Here is a 27271-nt window from a genome sequence, read left to right as displayed (position 1 = left end):
AGACAGACTTGTTCTCCTTGTCAGCGTGGGCTCTTTCTTTGGGGAGTCGTCTGATCCAGTTTCAGAGAAGGCATTTGTGTTTGATGGAAGTTGGTGGAGCAGGAAATATTGATTTAGAAGCTGTTGACACTTAGAAAGAGGGAGTTAGTTTAGATGTCAGTATTGATCAGTGGGGCTAAATTTAGACACTAGCTTGAGAGTTTCTCTTTCGAATATACTCTCAAAAAAGAAAGATAGAAAAGGACACCTTAATTGAAGTGCCACTAGTGGGGACTGAAAGGAAGAAGACAACGATGTGTCATTATGCAGCCCTGTTGTCAGGAGTTCAGAGATTAAAGGTTTAGATTTGGCCTTCTTAATCTTAAGTGCAGTTACACTACAATTATATTAAACTGAAGCTCTGGGGGGTGATGATGTCACAGACATTGACTGATGGTTATTTTCAAATATTTATAACAAATGAACCTGATGAATGCCACTGATTTGCTTTCTGAGAGATGATATAGGACTTTGTATCTGAGATACATGGCCCCCAAATCTCCAGGGAAATGTCAAATCTTCAAGGGAAACCACTCCCCTAATTCCCATGGTCCAGAGCCCTAGACCACCCAGATCCCCCCTTTCTTCTAGAAAAATAGTTCAGGCTATTCTCAAGACCCCACAGAATGCTCTGATTGCTTTCCAGGAAAATTGCTACTCTGGGAAGGATGACCTCACATTTATTAGATAATTCCAGAAGATTTGAAGAACCTATTTAATGGGCATAAAACAAATTTCCATATGTATTCCTGCAGAGCAATGCATTTAGCAGTAAATAGGCCAAAATGGATTTATAAGATGTTGGAGCTCTAAGCTGTGGGGAAAGAAATCGCACTCATTTGTCTATGAAAGACATTGACTTAAATTACCCCTGTGGACCAAATACTGGCCAAAATTAGCATATGATCATGATGGGAAATTAAAACAAAGGGAAAAATATTACCCTCCCCTCATATTCCTATAGAGAATACTGTTTTGTTCTGTTCACTGTACATAAAAGCTAGAGAGGAGTTGGGGTAGATCCAAAAGAGAGGCAGCCAAAGGGGCAAGTGCCATCCATTTCTTTCAAAATGGAGATTATTAAGAAGATACATAGTCACAGCCTGTAAAACCATGCAGGATGAACACATAATCTCGTAAATCGTGAATGTTCAGAACTGAGAAATACTAGAAATATGACAGACTCCCAGTTATCATCTGAGGGCCTGACGGTTTTCCTATGGCTAGAGTTTCAGAAATACTTGTGCCTTATGGTAAGTCATCTGCAATAGCAGGTGTTAGAGTCCATGTCCTTCAGTGCAACCTCGTGGTTTGGTTGTCCTGTTGACCCAGAGAACAAAGCCATGTCCCAATACCTTCCATACCTCTTCGGCCACAGGGTCCAGCCTGTCCAACTTAGATGGCATCATCATTTTGGACATTCACATCCAGTTACCAAATCCATTCTTCTTCTAACTCGGACTTACCTGAGCATCCTTGGCTGGAGGAAGCAGCAGATCCCCATCCTCACTCCCCCTCAGCTCTGCCTGAGCTGCATCCGTGGCCTTGCTCCTAAGCCTCCAAGCGGCAGTACTCTTCCAGCCCCTCATTTCTGCAGAGCTGAGTCTCTCTGGTGTCCTAGGGGTGTGGGAAAGTCTCTGGATTTTGAAAGAGTTATGAATCTGAGGACTCAAAGTGACCTTCAAAGACCATCTAAGCCATAGGTAAACTGTTCTCTAAGAGAATGATCAACATAAAATGTTCAGTTTAAGGATGACATTTTATGGTTTGCAAAATACTTTTCATTAATTATTTCCCCCATACTCTGTGAATTACCATTTTAAAGATAAGAAAACTGGGCCTCCCAGAGATTAAATGATGCTTCCCAAGTCACACAGCTCAAGATTAGTAGGACCAACATTTTCCCATTTTTATTACAAAATATCTCCTACTGGCTTTTGCTCCTCTGGATGCTCACAGAAGAATAAATAACCAATTTTATGAACCAGGAAGATAAAAGCATACAGAAATGGAAAATTCTACCCACACGAGTTGTCATTGATCAGGGCATAAAGAATGATGATAACAAAACAGCTAAGGTCTCTACATCACATCGGAATATGCCAATGAGCACTATAAACACTAGACTAAAAATGAACATTCCTAAACTTTTCCTCTTCTCATTGTGCAAGGTGTAAATGAAGAATCATAGTATTTTATAGCTTTGCCTCAAAACTAAGAATCACCCCTACCAGGTCTTCAGGCTTTGCATTTTCAGAATACTTCATCAACCCTGATACAAGGAAGGCTCTGCTATCCTGCCTTGATGCATGAAAAAGCTGAGGCTCAGAGGGGTAAGTGGTTTTACCAGATAGCAGCAAAGCCAGGTGTTCTGACTTGAAATTTTGTGCTCCTTCTACACCCTCCCAGTTCTGCTTCTAGGACTGAGTCCAGGACTTCAACATGGGAGCTTTGATTTTAGGGCAGTAAAAATGCATGGTAGTTTAATCATAGGCATCAGTCCCACCCCTGAACCTAAGGCTTTGATTAAACTACCATGAGTTTTTTACCTTTTTAGAATCAAATCTCCCATGTTGAAGTCCCGGAATGCCTTTCTAAACAACATTTGGGAAATAAAAATGAAGAGGGATCTCAAGGATAGGGCACAATTTAATGAAAGATGGAGAGACTGAAGCCTGTATTTCTAAACAGAAGTCTTGGCAAATGGAGATCCTATAACCATAACTATAACTGATGTTTTCAGTTGCTGAAATTAGGAAAATAATCCAGCAAGACTCAGGAGGCCCAGAGGGACTCAAATTTTCCCTCTGCCATTGATCTGCGATGTGCACTGAGGAAATGTTTCTCTAACACCCTCGAATGAATCCTGAACCAAGCAAGATACAGTGATTCATGGAAGAAGGACTTAGCATAGTTCAAAAATGTAAATTGTGAGCTCTATTTTTCTTTTTCTTTTTTTTTTTTTTTTTTTTGTCTTTTTTTGCTATTTCTTGGGCCGCTCCCGCGGCATATGGAGGTTCCCAGGGTAGGGGTCGAATCAGAGCTGTAGCCTCCGGCCTACGCCAGAGCCACAGCAACTCGGGATCCGAGCCGCGTCTGCAACCTACACCACAGCTCACGGCAACGATGGATCTTTAACCCACTGAGCAAGGGCAGGGACCGAACCCGCAGCCTCATGGTTCCTAGTCGGATTCGTTAACCACTGCGCCACGGCGGGAACTCCTGCTCTATTTTTCAAAGAGGTGACATGCTTGGGCAATGCAGTCCATGTGTGCATGTTCCCACCTTCCAGCCAGCTGGTAGAAATCCCTAGCACCTCAAGGCATCCAAGCACAGTGCTCCCTCGGCACCAGAGATTTCACACATAAACTCTGAGCAGTTACTTCCTGCAACTAATTGCTTTGCAGATTAGCATCTCATCCCCAGCCTGCCAGACAGCCCATGAATTAACATCTCAATCCAAGTAGCCCAGCTTCAGTGGGATTTATGTCCTGATGTTAGCCATGCACAGTATGGTATCAATCATTTTCTGCCCATGGAGGACATTTGAGAAATGCCTGTGAGGGTTGTGGAACAGGGGGCCAGGCTTAGTATTTTTCTAATTGTTAAAAGTTGAGGGAAGAAAAAAAAAAATCTGAAACAGATTGTGGTGTCTTCTGCTTTGCCTTGAAAGAACAGATGGATGGTATTTACTGATCTTGAAATTTCAAAAGAATTTATATTTCCTCTCCAAGCAAACTCTCAGACTCCTTAATAAAGCAAATATTTGGCAATTTTCTGATGACCAGACACAAGCTAGATTTTCAAGGCCTTACACTTCCGGTTTGATTATTTGCGCTTGACTCTATCAGCTGGATAATTACCACATCTCCGTTTCAGCTAGGACTGTCTAGACAGTGTCTTAGCCTAATATTCCCTAGCTGAGTTTTCTTGCCCCAGCACTAATTAAGGGCACCCAGAAATTTTACTCAGCCTAGCCATATCCTCCGCATAATTCAAATCAATTATAACATACTCCCCCTTTTTCTAATGCTCCAGTGTTTGGATAATTCATGTTATTTTGCTTGTTTTCTTTCTCCTCTCTTTGGAATGCTTAACCAATCAAAGCTCAAACCAGCCTATTTTGGGCAATTTTACAAGGTATCAGAGGTTGGACTCACTGCTCAGGTGTGATGTGAGTCTTTTCCATAGACAGTTGTTCACTCTTTCAAAAACATTACTGCATACGCATCATATGCAAGGTACTGTGCTAGGCACTGGGTGAGATTAAAATATGACGACTCATATATTACTCTAGTCTCCTGGAAGTTTGCATTCTCATGTGGGGAGATGCAACAGAGAAACATAGAAACAGAAGTAACTGAATAAGGCAGGCCATGCTGAGTGCCATAAAGGTGGTGCCTAGAAAATGGTCTGGTTATACCAGATGATGAAAAGATTGTTTCTAATGGGAATGGTTAGGATGGGAGATCACAGATATTGTTGATGTTTTAATTGGGCCTTAAAAAAAAAGGATACCAACAGATGGAATTTATTTACTTATACCATACTGTGTTCCAGAAGGAACTTCAGAAACATACATAAATGCAATCAAAGTAATGTCTAAAATAAGTGGGTGAGGAAACTGAGATTGTGGAGTGATAAAGGTAAGAAAGAAAATATGAAGCTGGGCATGAGGTTGCTACTTCAAATAAGTATGGCACAAGGAATCAGGTGAATTTAGGGAGATTTGAATTACCCAGGCTCTCCCTGACCCCTCTTCAACTGTGAGGAGAAGGTAGTGAGCTCCCTGACTCAAGGACCCGTCACAGAGGGCAACGGCTGTGGGGAAGCTGCCAAGGCCGTTCACTGTGCTCTTGTCCCAACTCCCTAGGTCCTGGGATGGATCCGCAACGGGGAGTCCATGCTCAGTGCCAGCCTGGTCAATGCCAGCTCTTTGTCCGAAGCAGAGCAGCTGCAGCGGGAGCACGAGCAGTTCCAACTGGCCATCGAGGTAACACCCAAATTTGGCTACACTGTCCTCCCTTCCCCTTTCTGCTCAACACCTTAGGCAGGACACTTCCTCAGGATGTGGGGGTCCCTTATGTAGTGAAGCCTTTACTCTTTCAAGTGAAATGGGCCAGAACACCTCCATATCACGCAGGAATTGATGGAGAAGTATAAATGCAGAGGTTTATCACCTCAGGGAGTCTAGCGTTAGAAGGCCAATATTCAAACTGCACATGTGGATCTTTCCTACTTATTGGTACCTTTAACCTTCAAGACCTTTGGTACATTGTTTTTATACATTATGATCTATGCACCAGGTGAGAAATGTAAAAGGTTCACCTCTAGTTGAAGATCACAAGGAATTGAGGAAAAACAACTGCAGAAACCATTAGTAAATTAGGATTCCATTTTTAAGAGGCTCATGCTCTACTGGCTGAGCTAACTGGGCATACTGCAGGATTCCATTTTTAAACACTTGGTTTACATGTAACATTTAGATTCCATTGTCAGATCTGCCTTTTAACAAGAGCAGTGAGCACGGGTAGTTTGCTTCACTGAAAGTAGTTGTTTAGTAATGCTGATGGAAGTCATATTTAATGAATAAACTAAAACCAGAAATTCACCAAGATTTGTTTTAAAGGCTATTTTAAAATAAAACTCCACTTATGATAGTCTAATATAAATTTTGTCTTACTTTAAATAATACCTTTAATTATCCTTTCTACTGGAACATTTCCTTCCCAAGAGGTTTGAGCTGATTACTTTAGAGTGGTGTGGGGAAAATGGTAGGAAATGGGACATCGGAACTATGTTAAAAATAAAATAAGTTCAGTACAAATGGGAAAATAGATAAAGAGTGAAAACCTCAAAGACAACGCTTACTTGTGGTTCAGTATAAAACTTAACCCACTTCTGAGTGTGTAAGAAGTGCAAAGGTATGGTCTTCTAAAAAACCACAATGTTGAAATTTTAACTGTCCATGCCAATAAGTGTATCTTTAATTCAGTGATCCAAAATTGCCAGCCATTTTTGAACTAGCATTGATCGATTTTAACCATTTAATTTTTCCAAAAGCTATCCTGTACGTGAAAACATAGCATTAACACAAATGGCATGTTTTTAGAAGACGCCCGATATAGGAACCTTGGCTAGTACCAGAGTCATGTCTGAGGTTTGAGACTTTAAAATAGATTGTCTATGACACACATGGTATGGGAAAATCATTTTCTAAGGAAGAACTGGCCAGAGGAGAGAAGTTTCATTGTCATCAACTCACTCTGTTGCATTTTACTGGTGTGCCCAAGCATGAGAGTATTAGGATCTATTCCTTGTAAAGGAAAAATCAGTATTGGGGTTGTAATCAAGAATCAGGCACACAGTAGTCAAGGCCCCATAGAGAGGCAACATGGAAGAGAGGCACGTTGGGCAGTCACACTGGAGGCATGGCATGAAGCTGGGAGGGCTCCTAGCAGAGAGAGGATAGCCCTTGGCCATACCTCCTCCTTGTTTATCTTAAATGTGAAGGTTTACCTGCTCTGTCAGGTAATTAAATTTTTACTCCCTTAAGCAAACGCTGGGCAAGTAAAATCAAGTGTCATGACACATTTGAGCACCTCAGTGAGCTAGTAGAAAATTGTGCGTAAGTGCATTAGCAGTGCTGTTGAAATGGCTAAATGCCACATGACTTCATAGGCAGCATGTACTCATTTGTATTAGATGCTGTTGCATCCTTACTGAATTGTCTATTCATCTCTTCATCCATGTCTCTGTAATTTCATGAATGCAACTTGATCAAATATTCTTGGAATAGATGTTGAGACATAGACCCCTGTAGAGTTTAGGTCTATGGACTCAAGAGGATGTGGCAGAACAGATAGGATTTCTGGGAGATCTTGGGAATAGAAAGTAGGCAGGGTTGGCAGCATGGCCAGAATCATGAAGAGAATGGCGCTGGAATCTCAACATGGGCTCCTTCTCCAGGTGGCCTTGTGCTTCTCTCTGAATATGTAAGTTTAGACCGGGGTCTGCAGGGGGGGAAATATGCCAGGGAGGAATTAAGCAGTTTGAAAGGGGATCTGACTTGTCTGGTTTGATTTAACCCATTTTGATAGTTATAGCCTTTACAGTGATGACTGATAGGGAACATAATTTGACTTCTTGGGCCCTGAAAACAAACCCTGGGCTCCAGAAGGGAAAATAAAATAGCTATAGGTAAGATGATCATACAATTTATTGTGAAAACTCAGACACTTTTAAGAGTGAAGAAGGGAATTACTAATACCTAAGCCAGAAAAGCAGCCTATGCTAGAACTCTCACAGGCTAACCAAGATGTTTTCTTACCCTGGCCTGGATGCCTCATCTGTCTGAAGGTCTTGGTCACACAAAAAAAGGTCAGAATATTTACCTAAAGTAGCCTTTGTTTCAGAAAAACTTCCCCAGAGCAGTTCAGGGTAGAGAGCAGTCACAGCACCCAGAAACATAGCTTTATCAACAAACCCAGGTTATTGTTTGCAAGATGTTGTGGCTGATATGTCTTCAAGAACTGTGAATGTCATAGAGACAAGCTTGAGTTTTGAAATCCATTTTTATTTTCAATCTTCTTATGCATTTTAAGTGTAAGCATTATAGCAAAAATAGTAGTTAAAACTGAATAATAAATTCAGTTGATTTGGTTCAATTTTCTTTCATGTCCTTCTACTAAATATGAACATCCTTGATAATCCATGTATCAAAGATACAGCACTCAATAGGATTAGATAATAGTAGAAATAAACACAAATAATGACTCAAGCTTAACAGAGCAGAGATTATGTCATATGCATAAGAGTTTATCATTTAGGAAATTATGGGGAAGAAGGGACTCCCAGGACTATTAGATAATAATGAGTCTCAAAATAAGAAAGAGGGTTTGTTACATAGCACAAATTATAGGAAAATTAGTTACTCCTCCACTCTCACAGAAAAAGATATAATAATGGGTTTATGATGACAATTATATTGAGGAGAGATCAGATAATTATCATAAAGATGGATGTTCATTTGATGAACCTTTGCTTTGAATGAGAAACTGTAAATACCATTCTAATTGCTAGAGATGAAGTGATGAGTTGTGATAGAGTGGAAAGGACATAGATTTCAGGATAAGTCAAACCTGAGTCTTATTCCTGGTTTTAACACTTCCTAGATTATACATTTTTGGGCAAGTCACTTAACCAGCCTGAATCTCAAGGTTTTTTTGTTTGTTTGTTTGTTTTCGTCTTTTTGCCATTTCTTGGGCCACTCCTGCAGCATATGGAGGTTTGCAGGCTAGGGGTCTAATAGGAGCTGTAAGCTGTAGCTGCTGGCCTACACCAGAGCCACAGCAATGCGGGATGAGCCGCTTCTGCAACCTACACCACAGCTCATGGCAACTCCGGATTGTTCACCCACTGAGCAAGGGCAGGGATCGAACCCGCAACCTCATGGTTCCTAGTCGGATTCGTTAACCACTGCACCACGACGGGAACTCCCTTTTTTTTTTTTTTTAAGTTTCTTAATCTGTGAAGTGGGAATTATAATGTCCACCTTGCAGTAGTATCATGAGAACTAGAAAAAAATGCCTTGCACTGAGGATACATCTGGTTAAATGATAGCTATTAAAGTGATTTTTTAAAGAGAATTCTCCCTCTCCTTCTTTTTTTTGGGGGGGTGGGGAGTCACATTTGTGGCATATGGAAGTTCCCAGGCCAGGGATCGAATCAGTGCTGCAACTGCTGGCCTACGCCACAGCCACAGCAACGCAAGATCTGAGCCACATCTGCAACCTACACCACAGCTCAGAGCAACGCCAGATCCTTAACCCACTGAGCGAGGCCAGGGATAGACTCTATGTCCTCATGAATACTAGTCAGATTCCTAACCCACTGAGCCACAATGGGAACTCCCAACAGAGTTCTTGCTTTGAGAGTTTCACGGCCTCAGTAAGGAAAATCAGCCAACTGTTGGATGAGTGATAGAGGCATTCAGGTGAGGGTAGTTTATAGGAAGTCTCAGACTACCCAAAACGGGCTCTTTGAAGGAGGCCAGAGCTGAGCTGAGTCTCCAAGGGAGACTGGAACATTCATGACAAGAGACGAAAGGGTGTTCCTTAAAGGCAGGGAGAATATGATGGCGATGCAAGTGTACGGTGTGTTTGCAAATGGTTTTTGTAAGGAAGAGGCAGGTGATAATGTTACAGAAGTCATTGGAACCACAGTGTGAGGGGCTTTTAATGACGTCCTTTAAAGTTTGGGCTTGATTCACAGCAGTGGGAAAACCGCTGAAGGCATTTTAATTGAGACACAGGAGTGATGTTTAGAGTTTTACCACTGGGAGGGAGGTTAGAATTCACTTAATCAATGCACTTCCTATTACAGAGACCATCCAAAATGTAAAGGATGGGTTTGATGGGTCAGAGTGGAAGCCAAGAAGACTAGTTAGGTAACCTCTGCAGCAGCCTAGGTATGAAAGGGTGAGAACTGGACTGGAGTTCAGGGTGAGGAACAGCAGGCAGGGGTGAGGACAAGAATGTCATCCCAGGTGGCAGCAAGGAGGACACTGTCAATAGAATGGCTGGCTGCCCTGGAAAGGCTGTTTTAGAGGGAGGAGAGATTTAGTTTTAGATGTGAAACTTGAGCAGATGTCCAGGAGGAAGGTGGAGGCTCTGACGGGGCAGGAAGGCCATTCCCATTCATTGGTGAATGTTCCTTCTCTGTCCAGGAAGAACTTTCACTTCTACTGAGAATGCATCTTTGTAAGTGACCCACATGGGGCAGGCGGCTAGGCCATCCGAGTCAGTGCTACTGACCTATGTGGGAGGCAAAGCAGGCAGCTCACCCTCAGAGCCACAGACAAAGATGAGGGCCAGTTATCAGGTGGGAGATGAAAATTGGAGAGTCATTTACAAGGTAGAGATGATAGAAGCCAAGGCAATAGTTGAGAACTCTATAGAAGTGAACACAAACCAAGAATGGACCTCAGGGTACCTCTCCATTTAGGAGACAGGAAAAGAAAATCGTACCAATAAGTAAAACAGAGAAAGAAATGAGGGATTTGTAGTAGACAATTGGGCCCATTGGTTTACTGTTCCGAACTTCATCGAGCAGTTAGGAACCCAGACACGCATGTGGTCATCAGGATGGAAGGCTGGCACAGCGCAAAGCAAGCAAATACTGGAGTCTAGGTTGCTAGAGGAGGTCATGCTGGCAGAGCTCACACTGAGGATAGACTCAGGGCCATGGGGGAGGGAAGCCAGGAGGTGGTCGATAGGCTGCGGAAAAGGAATGGGGCTGTGTAGACTGCTGTCTGGGGGAAGGTGAAGGGGGAGGTAGGGGTGAAAAGGGGGGTCTGTGCTCACACACAGGCCATGCTGAGTGGATTTGCCCTGGGGAACTGTCCTGGCACTGCTGCCCAAGAAGGGCAGAAATCATTCTGGAGTAAGGAACCAGGCTTCTAGCTGCCCTTTTCCATTGCCAGTTAAGCTATACTTTCCTGAAAGTGCAGAGGCCAGATTAGTACTCTGCCATTGAGGTGAAATGACCCCAGCAGCTGAGGTTCAGTAATACTAGCACTGTGCAGTCTTATGGCTCATCCACATGACCCTTTATTTTAGTAAATTTTAATCCCACTTGGCTCTCTCCCTGCTGCCCAGTTACCCAACCTATTCTCCCCACTTCCTATAGTTAATGTGAACTCTAAGGATGCAGACCACACTTAGGCTGCATAAGAAAATCAGCCTTCTACAATATAGATTATTCTAAGGGTGGACATAAATCATGTAGTTTTGAGGGGTTATGCGTTGAGCTGAGTTATCCTCTGTATTGTTCTGTTCCCTGGGTAACCAAGAGATGGTGTGAGATGCTACTCTTCTTTATTAACCTGCCAAATGTCTTCCTTCTACTGGAATCCTTTTTAAAGCTGATCATTCATGTATGAAATGATTGCATTGTGGGTTGAGATTGGTGTTACATTGGGGATATTTTTACATGCAGTGTTTTTTTGACCTGTAAGATGGGACTACCCTCCTTTGAAAACTCATGCAGAATAATTTTATGATTAGATTTGGAAAGGAAATTTAATGAAGGTATGAATCAATCAGGAAGCAGATTTATGCACAACTGCGTTTCTTTAGCACAGAAACTGAAATGTCTTTGAAACAGCAGAGTAACTCAAGTAGAAGAAAAAGGAGTGGGGGCCAGTTTAGGGATCTGAGCAATTAGTTAATGAAAATGCATGATATCCTTTTTTAAAATATGTTTTAAAAACAATGATGACAACATGTTTGAATCCATCATTTAAAGCTCTTTAACTTTTCTGCATCTTTCCACTCACGCCTCACTCCACCCCCTCCCGTACCACGCCTGGGTCGTTCCCACGGACCTCTCTCTCCTCCCCTTGTGCCCAGTCCCTCTTTCATGCCACTTCCTTGCAGAAGACGCACCAGAGTGCCCTGCAGGTACAGCAGAAAGCTGAGGCACTGCTGCAGGCCGGCCACTACGACGCAGATGCCATCCGGGAATGTGCCGAGAAGGTGGCCCTCCACTGGCAGCAGCTCATGCTGAAGATGGAAGACCGGCTGAAACTGGTCAATGCCTCGGTGGCCTTTTACAAAACTTCTGAGCAGGTGAGGGAGGGGCTGAGACTGGCAGAGGGCTGTTCTCTGCCACACATCTGCAGGATCTACCTTGGCAAGAAGCCAATTCTCTCGGTGCCAGCCTTTGAGAAGAGAAGAATGATTTGTGGAAATACCATCAGTTTTTCTCCTTATCATACTTTCCATTAGAGGAGTGGACCATGTGATTTGTTTCATATACATTTCTCAAACTCATTGGAACTCAAAGTAGAAATTGGGTGTGTGTATGCTGAATGCTAGATTTGGGTAGTGTACCAGTTAGCTATTGCCACAATAATGCTGCATAACAAATCACCCCAAAAACCCAGTGGTATAAAATAAGCATTTATTTTTCGCCTAAGTATCTGGAGTTAGCTGATCTTGGCTGAGGTTGGTAGAACTAGGCTTTAAGCTATAGATTGGATCTAGATCTGTTTCTACATTTCTCCTCATTCTTGACCAGCAGCTACTTAAGGCACATTTACAATGAAAGGCAAGAGTGCAAGAGCCCCAGTTCTCCTGTGCAAGTGCATTTCAAGTCTGCAAGTGTCACGTGCTCTAACATCTTTTTGGCCAAAACAAGTCCTGTGGCCAAGCCAGTTTCAGTGAAGCAAAGAAGTGTATGCCTCCTATGAAGATTGAGAGAGGAGAGTGACAATTTGCTGAACACAATCTAATCTACCACAGTCAGGTAGATTAGACTATGCACTGCTTGAAAAACATATAGCTCTTTTCCTCATGGGGTTCCCAGTCTAAGAGAGGAAACCCCATGCTCTGTCACCGGAAAACTATGAGCCTAACAGATAGGATGGTGCAGCTGTGGGAGAAAAGGCAGGAGATACACACAGAAGGGCCATAAAGATGCAAACCCATTACAAGTACATCTGAACAGCCATATGCACAAGGGCTAAGAGGGTTTTTAAATGATTTAGGTACTGTTAGGGAATTCTTTTCATAAAGTAGATGTTTAAGACAGGATTAATTTTGTTCACTGTAAAGTACTTTCCTCACTGGAATCATTTTCTGGCAGAAATAGATCAGAGAAGCGTTCTTCTCTGGGTGACTTACAGGGACCATGGGAAAGTCTGTACCAGAGCAAATGCAACATGTTTGTCAGGGCCCTGCTGCCAGCCTCCATCCCCACACCTTCTCAGTCCTCTTGCCAGTGTTTCAGAGAAATATTGCCTTCGACGCCCTCAGACTAACATGATAAAAAGCTTCCCCAGTTGATCTATAAATTCAACACATCCCAATCACATCCCAGCAAGCTTTTTTTTTTTTTTTTTTTGGTGGAAATCGATAATGTGGATTCTAAGATTTACATGGACATGCGAAGAACCTAGAATAGCTGAAACAGTCCTAAAAGGAAGAACCAAGTTGGAGGGGTTACACTACCTGATTTTAAGATTTACTCTAAAGCAGTGATTGAGACAGAACAGTATTGGTGTAAGAAGAGACACAATGGGACAGAATAGAGGTTCCAAAAGCAGACTCACGTATATACAAAGCAATTCAAAAAATAAAGTGTCTTCAGCAAATGGTGCTGGAAAGTGAATATCCATATGAAAAAAAAAGTGAGACTTAATCCTGTCTTAACATCACATACAGATTTTAATTTGATATTAAAGATGCTGAAGGGGACAGAGCACTAGATTAATAGTCAGGAAATTTGACACTGAGCTGACCTTGCCAAAGTTTGCTTTATCTCTCTAGATTTCTGATCTTTTACCTGTTAAATTAAAGGACATGCTGGGTAATCTTTCCATTTCTTCTAGCTCCCAAATCGACTGGTTTTAAGTCCAGTACTGTCATGGGGCACATGTCAAGTACTCTTTTTCTCAAAGTTTTTGCGTGTGTATGATCTGTTTTCTTTCAAGACCTGAGCCTCTTGCATGTTTTGACTCCCTGCATCAGGAGAGCTGTGTGGTGCTGAAGAATCCAGCTAGAGCTCAAGGACAGGCCTTCTCTGACATGGGAAGCATGTTGGCTGGGAGGTGTTCTGTCTGGGACATCTTGCAGCTTCCTTTTCAGTTCAGTTCTTAACTCAAAAAGCATCCTATCCAACATCACACCCTTCACCAAAAGGGATGACTTTCTCAGACAGAGGAAGCCAAGGATATTAGTTAGACCTATCCTCCCCTGCTGCCATAGCCCAGCAAGTCACCACAGCCTAGAGAAATAAAGTATAGGAGGAGTTTATGTTTTCTGTATCCTTCCCTAGGCCCCGATGCTAGGCTGCCCAGGATCTGCCAGTGATGCACCCAACCGAACTTGCACTCCAAGCCCCACTGGAAATGCTTTTGGTCTTTTGGGTTCATTTATAAGGCCACTTAGAGCATGGCCTCTCAGCAATTTTAGAACTGAAAAATTACTTCACTGTCTTTGAGGTTAACCCAAATGTGTTGTCCCTCTGAGGGAAATGACATTTCTGCACTAGCAGGCCTGGAGATGTCATTGCCTTATGGTAGCGCCTTGAGACATTTTTGCTGAGAAGGGAAAGATAATACTCATTTGTGGCTCTAAGTCACATGACATGGGTGACTTCCTCCTTTACCTCTGCTCGAGGCTATTTCCTGCAGGACAAGTACAGATGGTTGGGAACCCAAGTTATCTTCTCCAAACCTCCTTTTCCTGTTCTGCCTAATACATAGACATATTGAAAGTTTATAGCAGTATAATCTATAAAAACACTTTGAAACTCAAGTTACTAGACTCTCTGCCTGTCTTACTCTGCATACTGTCCCTAGGTGATGGAGTCCACCCCCATCCACCATCAGCCATCACGGGATGATTCCCAAATCCTCATCTCAGTTGTAATCTGTCTCCAAAGCTCCAGACGCTGGATTCCCACTTCTCTCAGATGTCTCAGGGGTGCTACGCATCTAAGTCTACAAATTGAATCTTGAATGAAAAATGTGACCTGTGCTGGGATGGGGGTGCCCTTGGCTGAAGGGCCTCATGAAATACTTCTTAAATGATTAATCGACTGAGTCTTTTCCTCCATGATTCATTAGGTCTGTAGTGTCCTGGAGAGCTTAGAACAAGAATACCGGAGAGATGAGGACTGGTGTGGTGGACGAGATAAATTGGGGCCAGCGGCAGAGATGGACCATGTCATTCCACTCATCAGTAAACATCTGGAACAAAAGGAGGCCTTTCTTAAGGTCAGAGCACATTGTCATCTAAGGTCTGGCGCTTTGGCCTTGTTTTTCCACCTACTGTCTCCCCCTTTTCCTCCTCCTTTTCTCCCTCCCCTCCCCCTTCCTCTCTCTCCCTCTCTCCCCCCAAACCCTTCCTCCCCACTGCCTGCTTCATGTAGGCTTCCCATATTCCTGTTTTCCTAACTTCTCATCTAAAGTAAGGCATTTGTAGAGAGGATATTGGCTGGTTAATTTGAAAGGTGGAAAGGTTACATTTCAAATGTTCTTTATGTCTCTTGGCCCTTTTTGTATAATTAGGCAATTAGGATACACCATTTCTATTGGTTTCACATACAGTTATCTTGATAGCCCATTGATATTAACTGAGAAAAGTGCCATACTTTCACTCAGTTCTGTTTTGTCTATGAAAGTATTTTAATTGAAATATATAAACTTAGAAAACAAAACTATTAAGCTGTATCTTTTATAAGTGGATGATGCAAATTTAGGGCAAGAATTAAAGAAATAAAATTAGACATTTACTTATCAGTCTGACAATTATTAATTGCCAATAAACATAACAGTGTTTATTCTGCTGCAGGAAGAGAGAAACGCCTTCTTTTGTGTGTTTTGTTGTTACCAGAGCCCTAGCTTGCTGGGAGGAAGCACAGGCCTGCTCTGAATAGCTTTCAGCTGGTGTGGGGTGTCCTCCTAAGCTTCTTTCCTCCTGCCTTTGATCTCTGTGACACAGTCTTCTGTGCTAAAACTTATCTAAAATTCCATTTACTCTCGAATTCCTTGCTTTCGTGTTCTGCTGTCTTTCACGTTTCTGAAAGCACAAAAGAGAATTTTTATACCCTGACATGTTGCCCCCGATTCTCTACAATTCTGTAATTAACTGCCTTTATTAGGGATTTTCTCTACTTGACCACCTCTTTGAGTTTTGTTTCTCTTCTTTTTTGAAGGCGGCCTTCCCCTGCCCTCCTCCGGTCCATCTGGAGTCTGCACCTGCATTTGATCAGAGCCCTTAGTAATCAGCTCTGACTAATCAGATTAAATAGAAAGTCTTCCATATAGGGTTTAAGGTGATTTAAAAAGTCTTGCCTATGCTAAAACAAAGTTTAAGACAAAACAATTAAGTAAAGCATATCAAAGGTTTTAAATAGAGGTATAAGGGTATTTCTTTATAAAATTAAATATTTCTTTTGAAGAAGGAAAAAAAAAATGTTCTGGTCTGATGTTTTCCACATGCGCCTAAAACCACAGTTGAGAAATTCCCTATTGTTGTGGGATTACAAACCCAAGGGATGGGAGATGGAGCACTCCATTGATATGCATCAGTCAATCTATTTTGGATTCCTTGGCTTTGGACCACTGTCCAGCTGTTAAATTCATGGGCTTCAGAGTGGAAGGACCCACTAGCCCTTTTTCACAAGAGCCCCCAGAAGCTGCTGTTGCTAATGCAACATTTAAAAGAACTTTTTACCATGTAATTTGTAGAATCAGATGCTAAGTGTAAGAAGGTTTAAAAGTTAACAGTTTTGCCTAGAGATGATTTAATTCTGAAAACTGTGGAAAATTAACGGACTTGCATGTATTACTTTAGGAAAAATACTGCTTTTAAAGAAATTCAGAAAATCTCTGGCCTTGAGAGAAACTAGAAGAACTCTGTCAGTAGATGTAAATTCTAGCCCTGACTTGCTTCATGACCCCTGTCCTTGCTGGGCTTCTGCCTGCTCCCTGGATACAACAGCATGGGACAGACCTGTCCTCTCTGCCACCCACTCCTCTTGTGAGTCTTAAGAGGGTGGTACAGTGGCGCTTACTACTTTACACGATAGATATTTCCCAGCAATAGGATGTTTATTAGCGTCGTACAGGAAGGGTTTGATGGGTTTGATGGACAAATAAGGTTTTTTTTTAATTAAAGCATATTTGATTTACAGTGGTGTTCCAGTTTCTGCTATATAGGAAGTGATCCAGTCATACATGTATCTACATTCCCTTTCTTAAATTATCTTCCATCATGGTCTATCCCAAGAGACTGGATATAGCTCCCCGTGCTGTACAGCAGGACCTCCTTGCTTATCCATTCTCAATGTAATTGGCGTCTACTAACCCCAAACTCCCCGTCCATCCCACTCCCTCCCCCTCCACCTCCCCCTTTGGCAACCACAAGTCTGTTCTCTATGTCTGTGTGTCTGACAGACGTTTTTAAAATGTAATTTCCATTTAGATTTGCAATCAACAGGTTCGATTACTCAGCCTGTCTTCTCAAGTCTAACGTAAGCTAATGTTCACGTGGTCACATACCACTTATACCAGTGGTCACATCCAAGGCCTTCTGGTGGCAGAGGGAACCAGCCTGGGGGTAAACGCTAGTCATGCTGAATCCACATGTAGTTGTCAAGGGGTGGCTCATTTCTGGGGTTTGGCTGTGAGAGAAAGGGGAGAGGCACAGGGGACTTTTCTGGACTCGGTAAAAGAGTGAGCCTTGCATTGGAATTGGAGTGTCCACAAACCAAAGGTGGGCTCCCACAGAGCCCCAGAAACCCCACCACCGACAGTCCTTCTCCAGTGTCTTAGATCACACCCCCCGCTAGACCGGGACTGACACGTGGGGCTTCACACCTTGTCTCTCTCAGGCTTGCACCCTGGCGCGGCGGAACGCTGAGGTCTTTCTCAAGTACATCCACAGGAACAACGTCAGCATGCCCAGTGCCGCCAGCCACACCCGAGGACCTGAGCAGCAAGTGAAAGGTCAGTCTGAACCCTGCCAGCCTCAAGCCACTTCAGCCACACGGGCCAGAGCCTGCATACCTGCTCTTCACGCAACCTCACGTCTCCTGGTTCTTCTTCAATAGGAAAAAAGTGTGATGTGGGATTTAGGGCAGTGGCCATTCATCAAGCAGCAAGATTTGGAATGGAAAAATGATGATAAAATTTCCCCCAAACTTTCGCTTTTAGAGTCTAGAGCAGCACTAATGGAATTTTCTGAAATAACAAGTGGTCTATTTATACATTTCTATGCTGGGCAGTATCATAGCTGCTAGTCACGTGTGGCTGCTGAGCATTTGAAATGTGCCTAATGCGACCGAGGAACTAAATGTTAACTTCCATTGACTATCAATTAATTTAAATGTATTAGTGAAATGTGACTAATATATTGAACAGTGTAAGACTGAGGTATCTTATAGCCTGGGAAGGAGACATAGACTGAGAAACATCAAACTGCATTCTAACCCTGGTTTTATTGCATATTGGTTAAGCTTTAAAAATTTCAATTTTCTTTTTTCTTTTTACAGCCGCACCTGCAGCATATGGAAGTTCCCAGGCTAGGGGTAGAATCGGAGCTGCAGCTGCCAGCCTACACCACAGCCACAGCAATGCCAAATCTGACGCTTAACCCACTGTGTGAAGCCTGGAATCGAACCCACATCCTCACAGAGACAATGTCATGTCCTTAACCTGCTGAGCCACAATGGGAATTCTGCATTTTTTAATTAAAAAATTAAAATTTGTATTAAAAGTATATTAAAAATTATTTTTAAATTATTTTTAAAATATTTTATTGATTATTAAAAATAAAATTTAATAAAAATAAAAACATTAACAATTAAAAATACAATCCTCAGACCAGAAGCATCGACATCACTTGGGAGCTTATAAGAAACACAGTATTAGGCCCACTTAAATCTACCAAGTCAAAATCTGGATTTTGGCAAGAGCTCCTCCATCCCACCCCAACCAAGCGATTTTTGTGCATATAAAGTTTAGAAAAATAGTGGTTTAGATAATCTTTAATATTTCTCTGAATTCTATAAAATCTATAATTGTATAAAAAAAATCGGTAACCTTTAAAACTGCTCATTAGCTGACCAACCACAATAAGCTTAAATGATTATCGGTGGAATTGCTTACTCTGGACCTTGCAGAAATTAGCCTTTGAGTGGGTGAGGAATTTCACCAATGTCATCTTGACACAGCAGAGAAATACAACCCCGGAGACCAAAGCTGGGGAGGGAAACGACACAGACCTGGAGTGAGGCATGGGGACAGGCCTGGAAACTGTGGTGGGGACAGTGGGAGGCGCTGATCTCTTTCAGTAAGAGCCTCTCTCTTGCTCAGAGAGCTCAGGAGGTGGGCAGATCAGAGGCCACTGGGAAGAATTAAACTTAGGAATCAATGTTGCCTACAGAGAACCAGGAAACAGGATTCCTTTTCCAGATGTTCTACCTAGTTTGTGGTCCAGGGGCCCTGTGGGTGGCAGACATGTCACCTTCCTGCATCTTTTTCAAAGCATATGTTCTGACATCCGAATGCAGGTGGCGGCTTGGGTGAGGCCAGTGGCACACATCCCACCTCCTCCCCAGTGTGCCAGGTGACGGCCACCCTGAGAAAGCGGCATGTGCTGCACCCTTATGGGGCCAAGGCAGGGTTTACCCACAGAAAAGCTTTCAAGAAGGAGCAAAAATGAGACCAGAAACTCATTAGGAATTTTCACCTGATCTGGGTTGATTCCCTCAGCCACCATAGAGGAAACAAAGTTCAGTGAACAAAGCTCTGACTAGTAGGGAAAGACTCAAGGAAACACAGACTTTCACTGATTTTGCCCATTTGAAGCTTCCACTTGAGCGGGGACCTACAATCTTCCTATGTCTATTTCCTTTCCACCTGCTGCCTGGACCCAAAACCAGTGCCACTTTTTGGGGGGGGGGGTGGCGCATGGCACATGGAAATTTCCAGGCCAGGGATCAAATCCATGCCACAGCAGTGACCCAAGCTGCAGCAGTGAGACCACCGGACCTTAACCTGCTAAGCCACCAAGGAGCAATAATTGTTGCATAACAACCCAAAGAGTTCAGTGGCCTACAGTTGTAAGCATTTATTGTTCAAGTGACTGCATTGTCTGGGAACCAGTTGTCTTGGCTGGCTCAGCTACGCGGTTCTGCTTGACACTGAAGACGTGGCTGGTTTGGCCCCTTCACTACAGAGTGACTTCTTATGCGCTCCTTGCAGATTAATTCTGGGACCCTGGTTGAAGGGACAGTGGTTACCCAGGAGAACGTCTTATAGTGGTGATGACAGAGGTACATGGGGCAAAGTCAAATGCACAAGCACACTTCAAGCCCCTACCTGTGTCCTATCTATTAACAACCCATTTGCCAAAGCCAGTCACATGACTGAGCACAAGATGGGGAGGGAGGAGTGGGGGAAGGGTGAGGAAATATACTTTGTCTCTTTGGGAAGGAACTAAGAAGTTCCATGATAAGGGCATAGATACAGGGAGAGCTGAATAATGGGAGGCTGAGAGCTAAGGGAGGAGAGAGAGATTCTGTCCTTAGAGAGCCAGAATTCCATGGGGCATTAAAAGTACATAGTGTCAACAACAACAAAAACCTAAGTAAAAGCACTGCAATTTGGTTCATGCCCTTTTGTAGTTCACAGTAACTTATGCTTTTCAGCCACAGTAACCCAGGAGACCAAAGTGACTAAGGATTCAGGCTTAGAAGTCTAACAGCCCCACCCCTTTCTATCCAAATGATCCTGGAAAAATTACCTAGTCTCTCTAAGCCCTAGTTTCTTCATCTGGAGAGTGGAGATAATAATGGTACATGAATCCTGGGGTGCTGTGAAAATATGTGCCTGCCACATAGTGAGTACTCAATAAGTGTTCATTTTTCATAGCATCATTGTGTATTATATTAGCATTTAGTATAGTTAGCAGGAGGCAAGCAGTGCAAAATAAATTTGATTGCTTCACGCTTAGCGCATACTGTTAAACACATAGGAAATCTATCCAGGTAGCCAGCTGCTTCTGGAACAGCAGGAGAAGTAGGGGAGGGAGATGTCATGGATGAACGCCTGCGGTATGTGGCCGTGTGCTCCATGCCTTATGTATGTCCTCACACTCACCATCATTAGAGATAACACGGGAATAGCTCTGAGCCTTTTTCTTTTGTGTGTGTGTTTTTGCCTTTTCTAGGGCTGCTCCCGCAGCATGTGGAGGTTCCCAGGCTAGGGGTTGAATCAGAGCTGTAGCCTCCGGCCTACACCACAGCCACGCCTGATCCAAGCTGTGTCTGTGACCTACACCACAGCTCATGGCAACGCTGGATCCTTAACCCATTGAGCGAGGCCAGGGATCGAACCCGCAACCTCATGGTTCCTAGTCGGATTCGTTTCCGCTGTGCCACCACAGGAACTCCTGAGCTTTTCTTATGATCAGTTCTAAACCAGTATGGGCGTTTGGGCCCAAAAATATGATTCCATGATAATATGATTCCAACACAGCTTCCCTGTACCCACAATTTAAAATTTAGGCTCTACAGCCTCTTGTATAGGGCAGAGAGTATGGCAGTTTCCCCTGTCCTGATGCCACTGTTGCCTTCCAGCACTCTCTTAGAACCCCTCGAGAGTGGCTGGGATTCCTGTCCAGTCCATTCGCTCTTCATAGGCTCCAAGGGGCCAGTTGAGTTATTGTTTTCTGGACCGATACTTCCCAAAGTCTCTTATCATCAAGGACTAGCTTTAGTGTGAAGAAAATCAGGGTCATCCTCTTCCCCTCATCAACAGGGCCTCCCCCCGTCTCCCTGATCTTTCTCTCCTCTGGCAAATTCTCTATGGACCAAGCTATTATTCCCTTGCTTCTGGTGCCTCAATTAGTCCTATAGGGAGGCTCGAAGGTTGCACTTATCCGGGGCCTCAGATGTTAGGCCAAAGCAGCTGGTCAGATTTGTTCAGGGACTTGCTGTGACCAGTGCCCATCTCTCTGCCTTGCAGCCATCCTGAGTGAGCTGTTACAGAGGGAGAACCGTGTCCTGCACTTCTGGACCTTGAAGAAGCGGCGGTTAGACCAGTGCCAGCAATACGTGGTATTCGAGCGAAGCGCTAAGCAGGTATGTTGAGAGCTTTCCTTGGTTTCACCTATGTTTTAGAGACCATACAGAGGCCCAAATGACCAAAACTTGGGACATTCCAGAAGAGGGCCATAGCATCAGTCAGAGCAGAGATGGTGGGGAGGCAGGGATGAAGAAAGCAGAAGACAGGCTCCAGCCGTTCAGCCTTCACCAAGCACTCTCTTCAGACTTTGGTACCAGGAGTTAGGAAGAGATGCTCAGGGAAGATTGCCCCTAACTCATGGGTGACACTGGGCCTAGCCTAGATGAGTCCCCAGTCTAATGGGCAAGACCCTTTCTTTGCGGGCGGGGTGTTCCATATCTAACGGGGAGGGCACATTCGTAAAGTCACCTTCCAAGCTACGTGCTGAATGAATCCTGCCAGCATTTCCTGGTTCCATCATGTTGTGTGAAACCACAAACATTTACCTAGGAGCATGGCATGTTTTCCTACTAACAGCTGGCTTTGGGGGCCACTCAGGGGTTCGTTCATTTCCTCCCACAGGCGCTAGACTGGATCCAGGAAACAGGTGAATATTACCTCTCAACACATACCTCCACCGGGGAGACCACAGAGGAGACTCAGGAACTGCTGAAAGAATATGGGGAGTTCAGGGTGCCTGCCAAGGTAGGAAGCATCCCAGAGTCCTCCCCATCCCCAGCACCCTGCAGTCTGGCCAGTTTGACACTGTGGGAGGGAGAACAGCCTCTGGACCAGAAATGCTTGACTACAGAGGCAAGAGCAGCAGTGGGGAGGATGCACGGGAAGGATCACCTCCCCTGAAACCTGAACATCCAAAACGTTGCAACTGCTGGGTAGAGTCTCTGTATGTAGGAAGTCAGCTCCTATACACGTGCTTCCAAACAGGAGTCATCCTCATGCTCCAGGTTCTGGAATCTGCTATGTTCTTTCAGATCAAACAAGGCAGGGGAAAATGTTCGCGTGAAATGTACCTGGTGTGTGTGAACATCTGCACCCAGCCACACATTCTTGAAATTTGAATGCCTTGGGAAGCCCAGCTTATGGGAAGGGCCAGGGGCCCTGGGTGAGTTCACAAAGCAGGTTCTGGAGCTGATGACTTCCCTCTGGCTTTGCCCTACAAATGAGCCAGGCTGGGGTCTCTGGGAAGCAGGATGTGCACTGGTGCCTGTACCACACATCCTCAAACCCCCATTCACTCTGAGGCAGAGAATGCTGTCCTAGGAGGGAGTCTTATTTTCCTCTGTTTTCCCAGCCAGGATTTAATCTGAGGACCTTTGAGTTTGAGTGAAATCTTATCTCAGTTCCCTCTTTGTAGCCTCCTGATCCCTCACTCTGGGCTGCATGCTGTGGAGGGCCATCCTTGGCATCACTTCCACACATGGCAGATGGTCTTCCCAGGATGGGAGCTCCTTTTGTGGGAGTCAAGGGGGAGCACATTCATGCCTGTCTCTCCCATCGGTTCTTCGATGCTAGGGAGAGTCTCTAATTTGCTGCAACAAAATTAGGCCCTTAGCTGACATTTCAGAAATGGTTATCCACTTTGGGAATCCTACACTATGAACTCTTGATAGTGGGGCAGGGGGCGGGGGTGGCTTGTAAGCTTTGGGGCCTTTTCAACCCATTTGAGATAAGAGATCCATTTCAAGACCAACTAGAGCAAACAGCACTAGGAAGGTGGCAGGGGTGCGGAACTCTTTTCAAGTCCAAATGAAAATGGTTTTTTGTTTGTTTGTTTGTTTTTGTCTTTTTGCCATTTCTTGGGCCACTCCCGCAGCGTATGGAGTTTCCCAGGCTAGGGGTCTAATCAGAGCTGTAGCCACCTGCCTACAGCAACATGGGATCCAAGCTGCATCTGCACCCTACACCACAGCTCACGACAACACTGGATCCTTAACCCACTGAGCAAGGCCAGGGACCAAACCCGCAACCTCATGGTTCCTAGTCGGATCTGTGAACCACTGCGCCACGACGGGAACACCAAGTGAAAATGGTTTTGAATGACCCACTTTGCATCCTTCTGCCCCTCTCCAAAGAGTGTCAGCAATGAACCATTAATAGGCTGAATAGATTCACTGGTATTCATACTCACATAAGGTGGATCACAGCAGATACCCAGAACTTGCTACAATCAGAGCCTGTCCATCACCAAAGTAGAGACGTGGAGGATCATGTAGCTCATTGAATTCATCCTTCCTGTACAATCTTCTTCCTCTTTTCTACTGACACTGTTATCACTTGAATTAAGTTCCATGCTTTTGGCCTTTCCTTCCTTCCGTCCATCCTGCCCTTTACTGGTGTTCATCCCTAAAATACTACTTTGGTCATTGTATCACCCAGCTTAAGAGCTCTACTGATTCTCCAGCGCCTTCAGGCTAACACTCAACAATGTCTACAACCATGCCACCTTACTGCCCAGCTGTATCTTCAGTTATTCGTTTATGTAAATTTTAATAGTCATTTTTATTTTTCTATTATAGCTGATTTACAGTGTTCTGTCAATTTTCTGCTGCACAGCAAGGTGACCCAGTCACACATACTGGGTACATTCTTTTTTCTCACATTGTCATGCTCCATCACAAGTGACCAGACATAGTTCCCAGTGCTATACAGCAGGATCCCATTGCTTATCCATTCCAAAGGCTATAGTTTGCATCTATTAACCCCAAATTGCCAGTCCTCCTCCCTCTTGGCAACCACAAATCTGTTCTCCATGTCCATGATTTTCTTTTCTGTGGAAACCTTTGTTTGTGCCAAATATTAGATTCCAGATATAAGTGAAATCATATGGCATTTGTCTTTCTCTTTCTGACTTCACTTTTATGTGCCAGCTGAATGGATACATGTTCTTACCCTCTGAGAGATACATCATTTGCATTTTTGCCTGTCTATCTTTTCTATTTCTCTGCTTAGTATAGCCTTCCCTTCCCACTAGTTTGTAGTTTTTAAAAAGATCTCACCTTGTCACGTCAGTGCCGCCTCCTCTGAGGTCCTGCTTACATGCTAGGATATGACCTGGCCCCTCCCTGCATTGCAGCCGTTGTCCGTATCACCTGTAAGGCACTTGGCATGGACCATCGTGTTCTCCAGTAATGTGTGTGCAGCATTGTCTCCTGTACGAGCCAGCAAGATCCCAAAGGACAAGGACCACGCTGTATTCACTTCCCTGACTGTATCTTAAGCATTGAAGGGAGGCTACCAATATTTGAAAACATAAGGAAAAAGAAGTTTGGGTAGATTTCAACAACCTTCCTCCCCAAATCTCTGTTTAATATGATTCTTTTACTTTGGCTCTCTCTCTGTTCTCTTTCCCTCTTAAGTATTTCTGTTAATGGGATTTCATCCTCCCGTCTCTCATTTCCTCATCTCAGGACTATTCGTTCTGAGAATATCTACACGATAACAAATCCAGCTGGGGAGATTCTGATGAAAGGCAGTAGCCTCCTGCCCCACCCCAGTGTCACTTCATAGAAGCAGCCCTCTTGGGTTTCAATCTTTATAACCAATAAAGTGAATTTGAAATGGAAACCAAATTGACCTTAAACCACAAGACAGTAGTACAGTGGACCTCGTGATTGAAAGGAACAATAGAGTATAGTTGAGTATACTGAATTATTGTACGCTGTTCCAGAGAAAACAAATAAAGTAGAAGAACCCCTGAATATAAAAAGGTACTTTCTCTATAGCAATACACAAATGTAAGAATAAAAATAAGACAACGAGAACTGGGGCCAAAATAAGAGGAAAACAAAATTTTCTTGTTGTGGTATGCTGTAGACAATCCGGTTAGAAGAAAGAATGCAAATGATATTTTCCTATTATAGGTTTCAAAATTTATAAGGGGTCAAGGCCCATGGTGATAGGAAAGCTGAATCATCCTGGCATCTGGAAGAACTCTCTTTCTTCTAATGGCAAAAGCATTTTAGATTCTTCTGTTTTCCACTTTTTTCTCTTCAGTGGTTTTTCATACATTCACAAGGCTGTGAAACCACTGTCACTCTCTAGTTCGAGAACATTTTCATCACCCCAGAATAAAGCCCACATCCATCAGCAGTCCCTCCCATTTTCACCTCCCCTCTGTGTCTGACAACCTCTAGTCTACTTTCAGTCTCTATGAATTTGTCTTTTGGACACTTCATGTAAATGGAATCATGGAATCTCCTACTACAAGGCCTTTTATTTCTGACTTCTTTCACTTAGCTTGTTTACAAGATTCATTCATGTGGTAGCATGTATCGGTACACCATTCCTTCATATGACCGAATATTAGTCCATTGTATGGATATATCACATTTTGTTTGTCCGTTCATCAGTAGATAGACATTTGGATTGTTTCCAGTTTTTGGCTATTCGGAACAGTGTTGCTGTGAACATTTGTGTACAAGTTTTGGTGTGAACATATGTTTTCATTTTTCTTAAGTGCATACCTGAGGGTAGAATGACTGGGCTGGGCCCTGTGGCGACTCTATGTTTAAAGTTTTGAGGAAATGCCAAACTGTTTTCCAAACCATTTCCACCGTTTTCCTTTCCCACCAGCCTTGTATAAGAGTTCTGATTTCTCCACACCCTCTCCAGCACTGGTTATCGACTGTCTTTTGTGTAGAGCCATGCTAGAGCGTGTGAAGTGGTATCTCCTTGTGGTTTTATTTGCATTTCTCAATGAGTAATGAGGTTGAGAAGATACTTTTTTAAACTGATAATGTTATCTCTGAAAGTAAAAGAAGCTAGGAGATAAACTGGACTAATTCTTCTTAACAGAAGAGAATTAAGTGATAATGAAAGTGACTGGAGCCTTAGCTGAACTGAATTATGTCTTGGAATTCAGATCGCCAGCAAAGAGAATACTGGGCTTATCAGAGAGGCCCTTTCTATGAGAAAAATAGAATCTAAACAGGTCAGATAAAAGGTGGGCATGTTTCTATAGCTGAGACTCTTAAGAGGAATATAGCTCATGTGTGACAGACATTTCTGAAAAGCTTAGTTTTTCACGTCGAATGACAGACTCTTCCCTCCCATGGAATGAATATGAAGATGTATCTCAAGAAACTGTTTACCCACACAGGGAGCTCAGTAATTCCATACCTACCAAGAATGTATCAGTGAGTACTAGGCACATCAGCGATGAAAGGCCATTTGGAAGCTTGTAATGAGATTATAAGAATTATATCACAGTTAAATCATAAGAACTTGTGAAATGCGCTAAAGACACTGAAAGGCCTTTTTACAAACTATATTCAGAGTAGGGGAAGATGGTATCATGTTAACTGATCAAAGGAAGGAAGGAAACGGAGTTCCCTGGTGGCTCAGCAGGTTAAGGATCTGACGTTGTCACTGCTGTGGCACAGGTTCAGTTCCTTGCCCAGGAACTTCCACATGCCACAAGTGTGGCAAAAAAAAAAAAAAAAAAAAAAGAAGAAGAAGAAGGAAGATAAAAAATAGAAAATTGGAACTACTGTCTTTTCCAGTAGATAACATAGAATTCAAAATGAAAGGACAAATGGACTTTAGGGGACACAAGAAGCCCAAGATAAGTGAGATGTCAGTTCCAAATGTTCAGGCCCAAATGAATTCTATTCCCCAGAGGTTCTCTTTGTC

At 43.4% G+C, this 27271-nt stretch overlaps 1 protein-coding gene across 37 annotated transcripts in view; it reads left to right on the top strand.

The window, feature by feature from the left end:
- The window catches only part of KALRN (kalirin RhoGEF kinase), a 695174-nt gene that overhangs the window by 390625 nt on the left and 277278 nt on the right, over nucleotides 1-27271 (top strand). For 19 of the 37 annotated variants that reach the window (XM_084990933.1, XM_084990932.1, XM_084990931.1 and 16 more), the window contains 6 exons: nucleotides 4913-5032; nucleotides 11478-11669; nucleotides 14672-14821; nucleotides 17443-17557; nucleotides 21581-21696; nucleotides 22202-22324. In XM_084990933.1, the coding sequence (XP_084847059.1) occupies nucleotides 4913-5032; nucleotides 11478-11669; nucleotides 14672-14821; nucleotides 17443-17557; nucleotides 21581-21696; nucleotides 22202-22324 (816 nt within the window). Of the gene's footprint in view, nucleotides 1-4912; nucleotides 5033-11450; nucleotides 11670-14671; nucleotides 14822-17442; nucleotides 17558-21580; nucleotides 21697-22201; nucleotides 22325-27271 lie in introns of all 37 variants that reach the window. The other 18 variants (XM_084990930.1, XM_084990928.1, XM_084990924.1 and 15 more) reach the window with 1 other exon arrangement.

Source organism: Sus scrofa, chromosome 13 (genome assembly GCF_054392235.1).
Source record: "Sus scrofa isolate SSC_HxYL_T2T_F1_AM1 chromosome 13, Sscrofa_HxYL_maternal_Yorkshire_Landrace_v2.0, whole genome shotgun sequence".
NCBI lineage: Eukaryota > Metazoa > Chordata > Mammalia > Artiodactyla > Suidae > Sus > Sus scrofa.
Note: the sequence above shows the minus strand (reverse complement) of the source record. Positions and strands in the feature narration are given on the sequence as shown.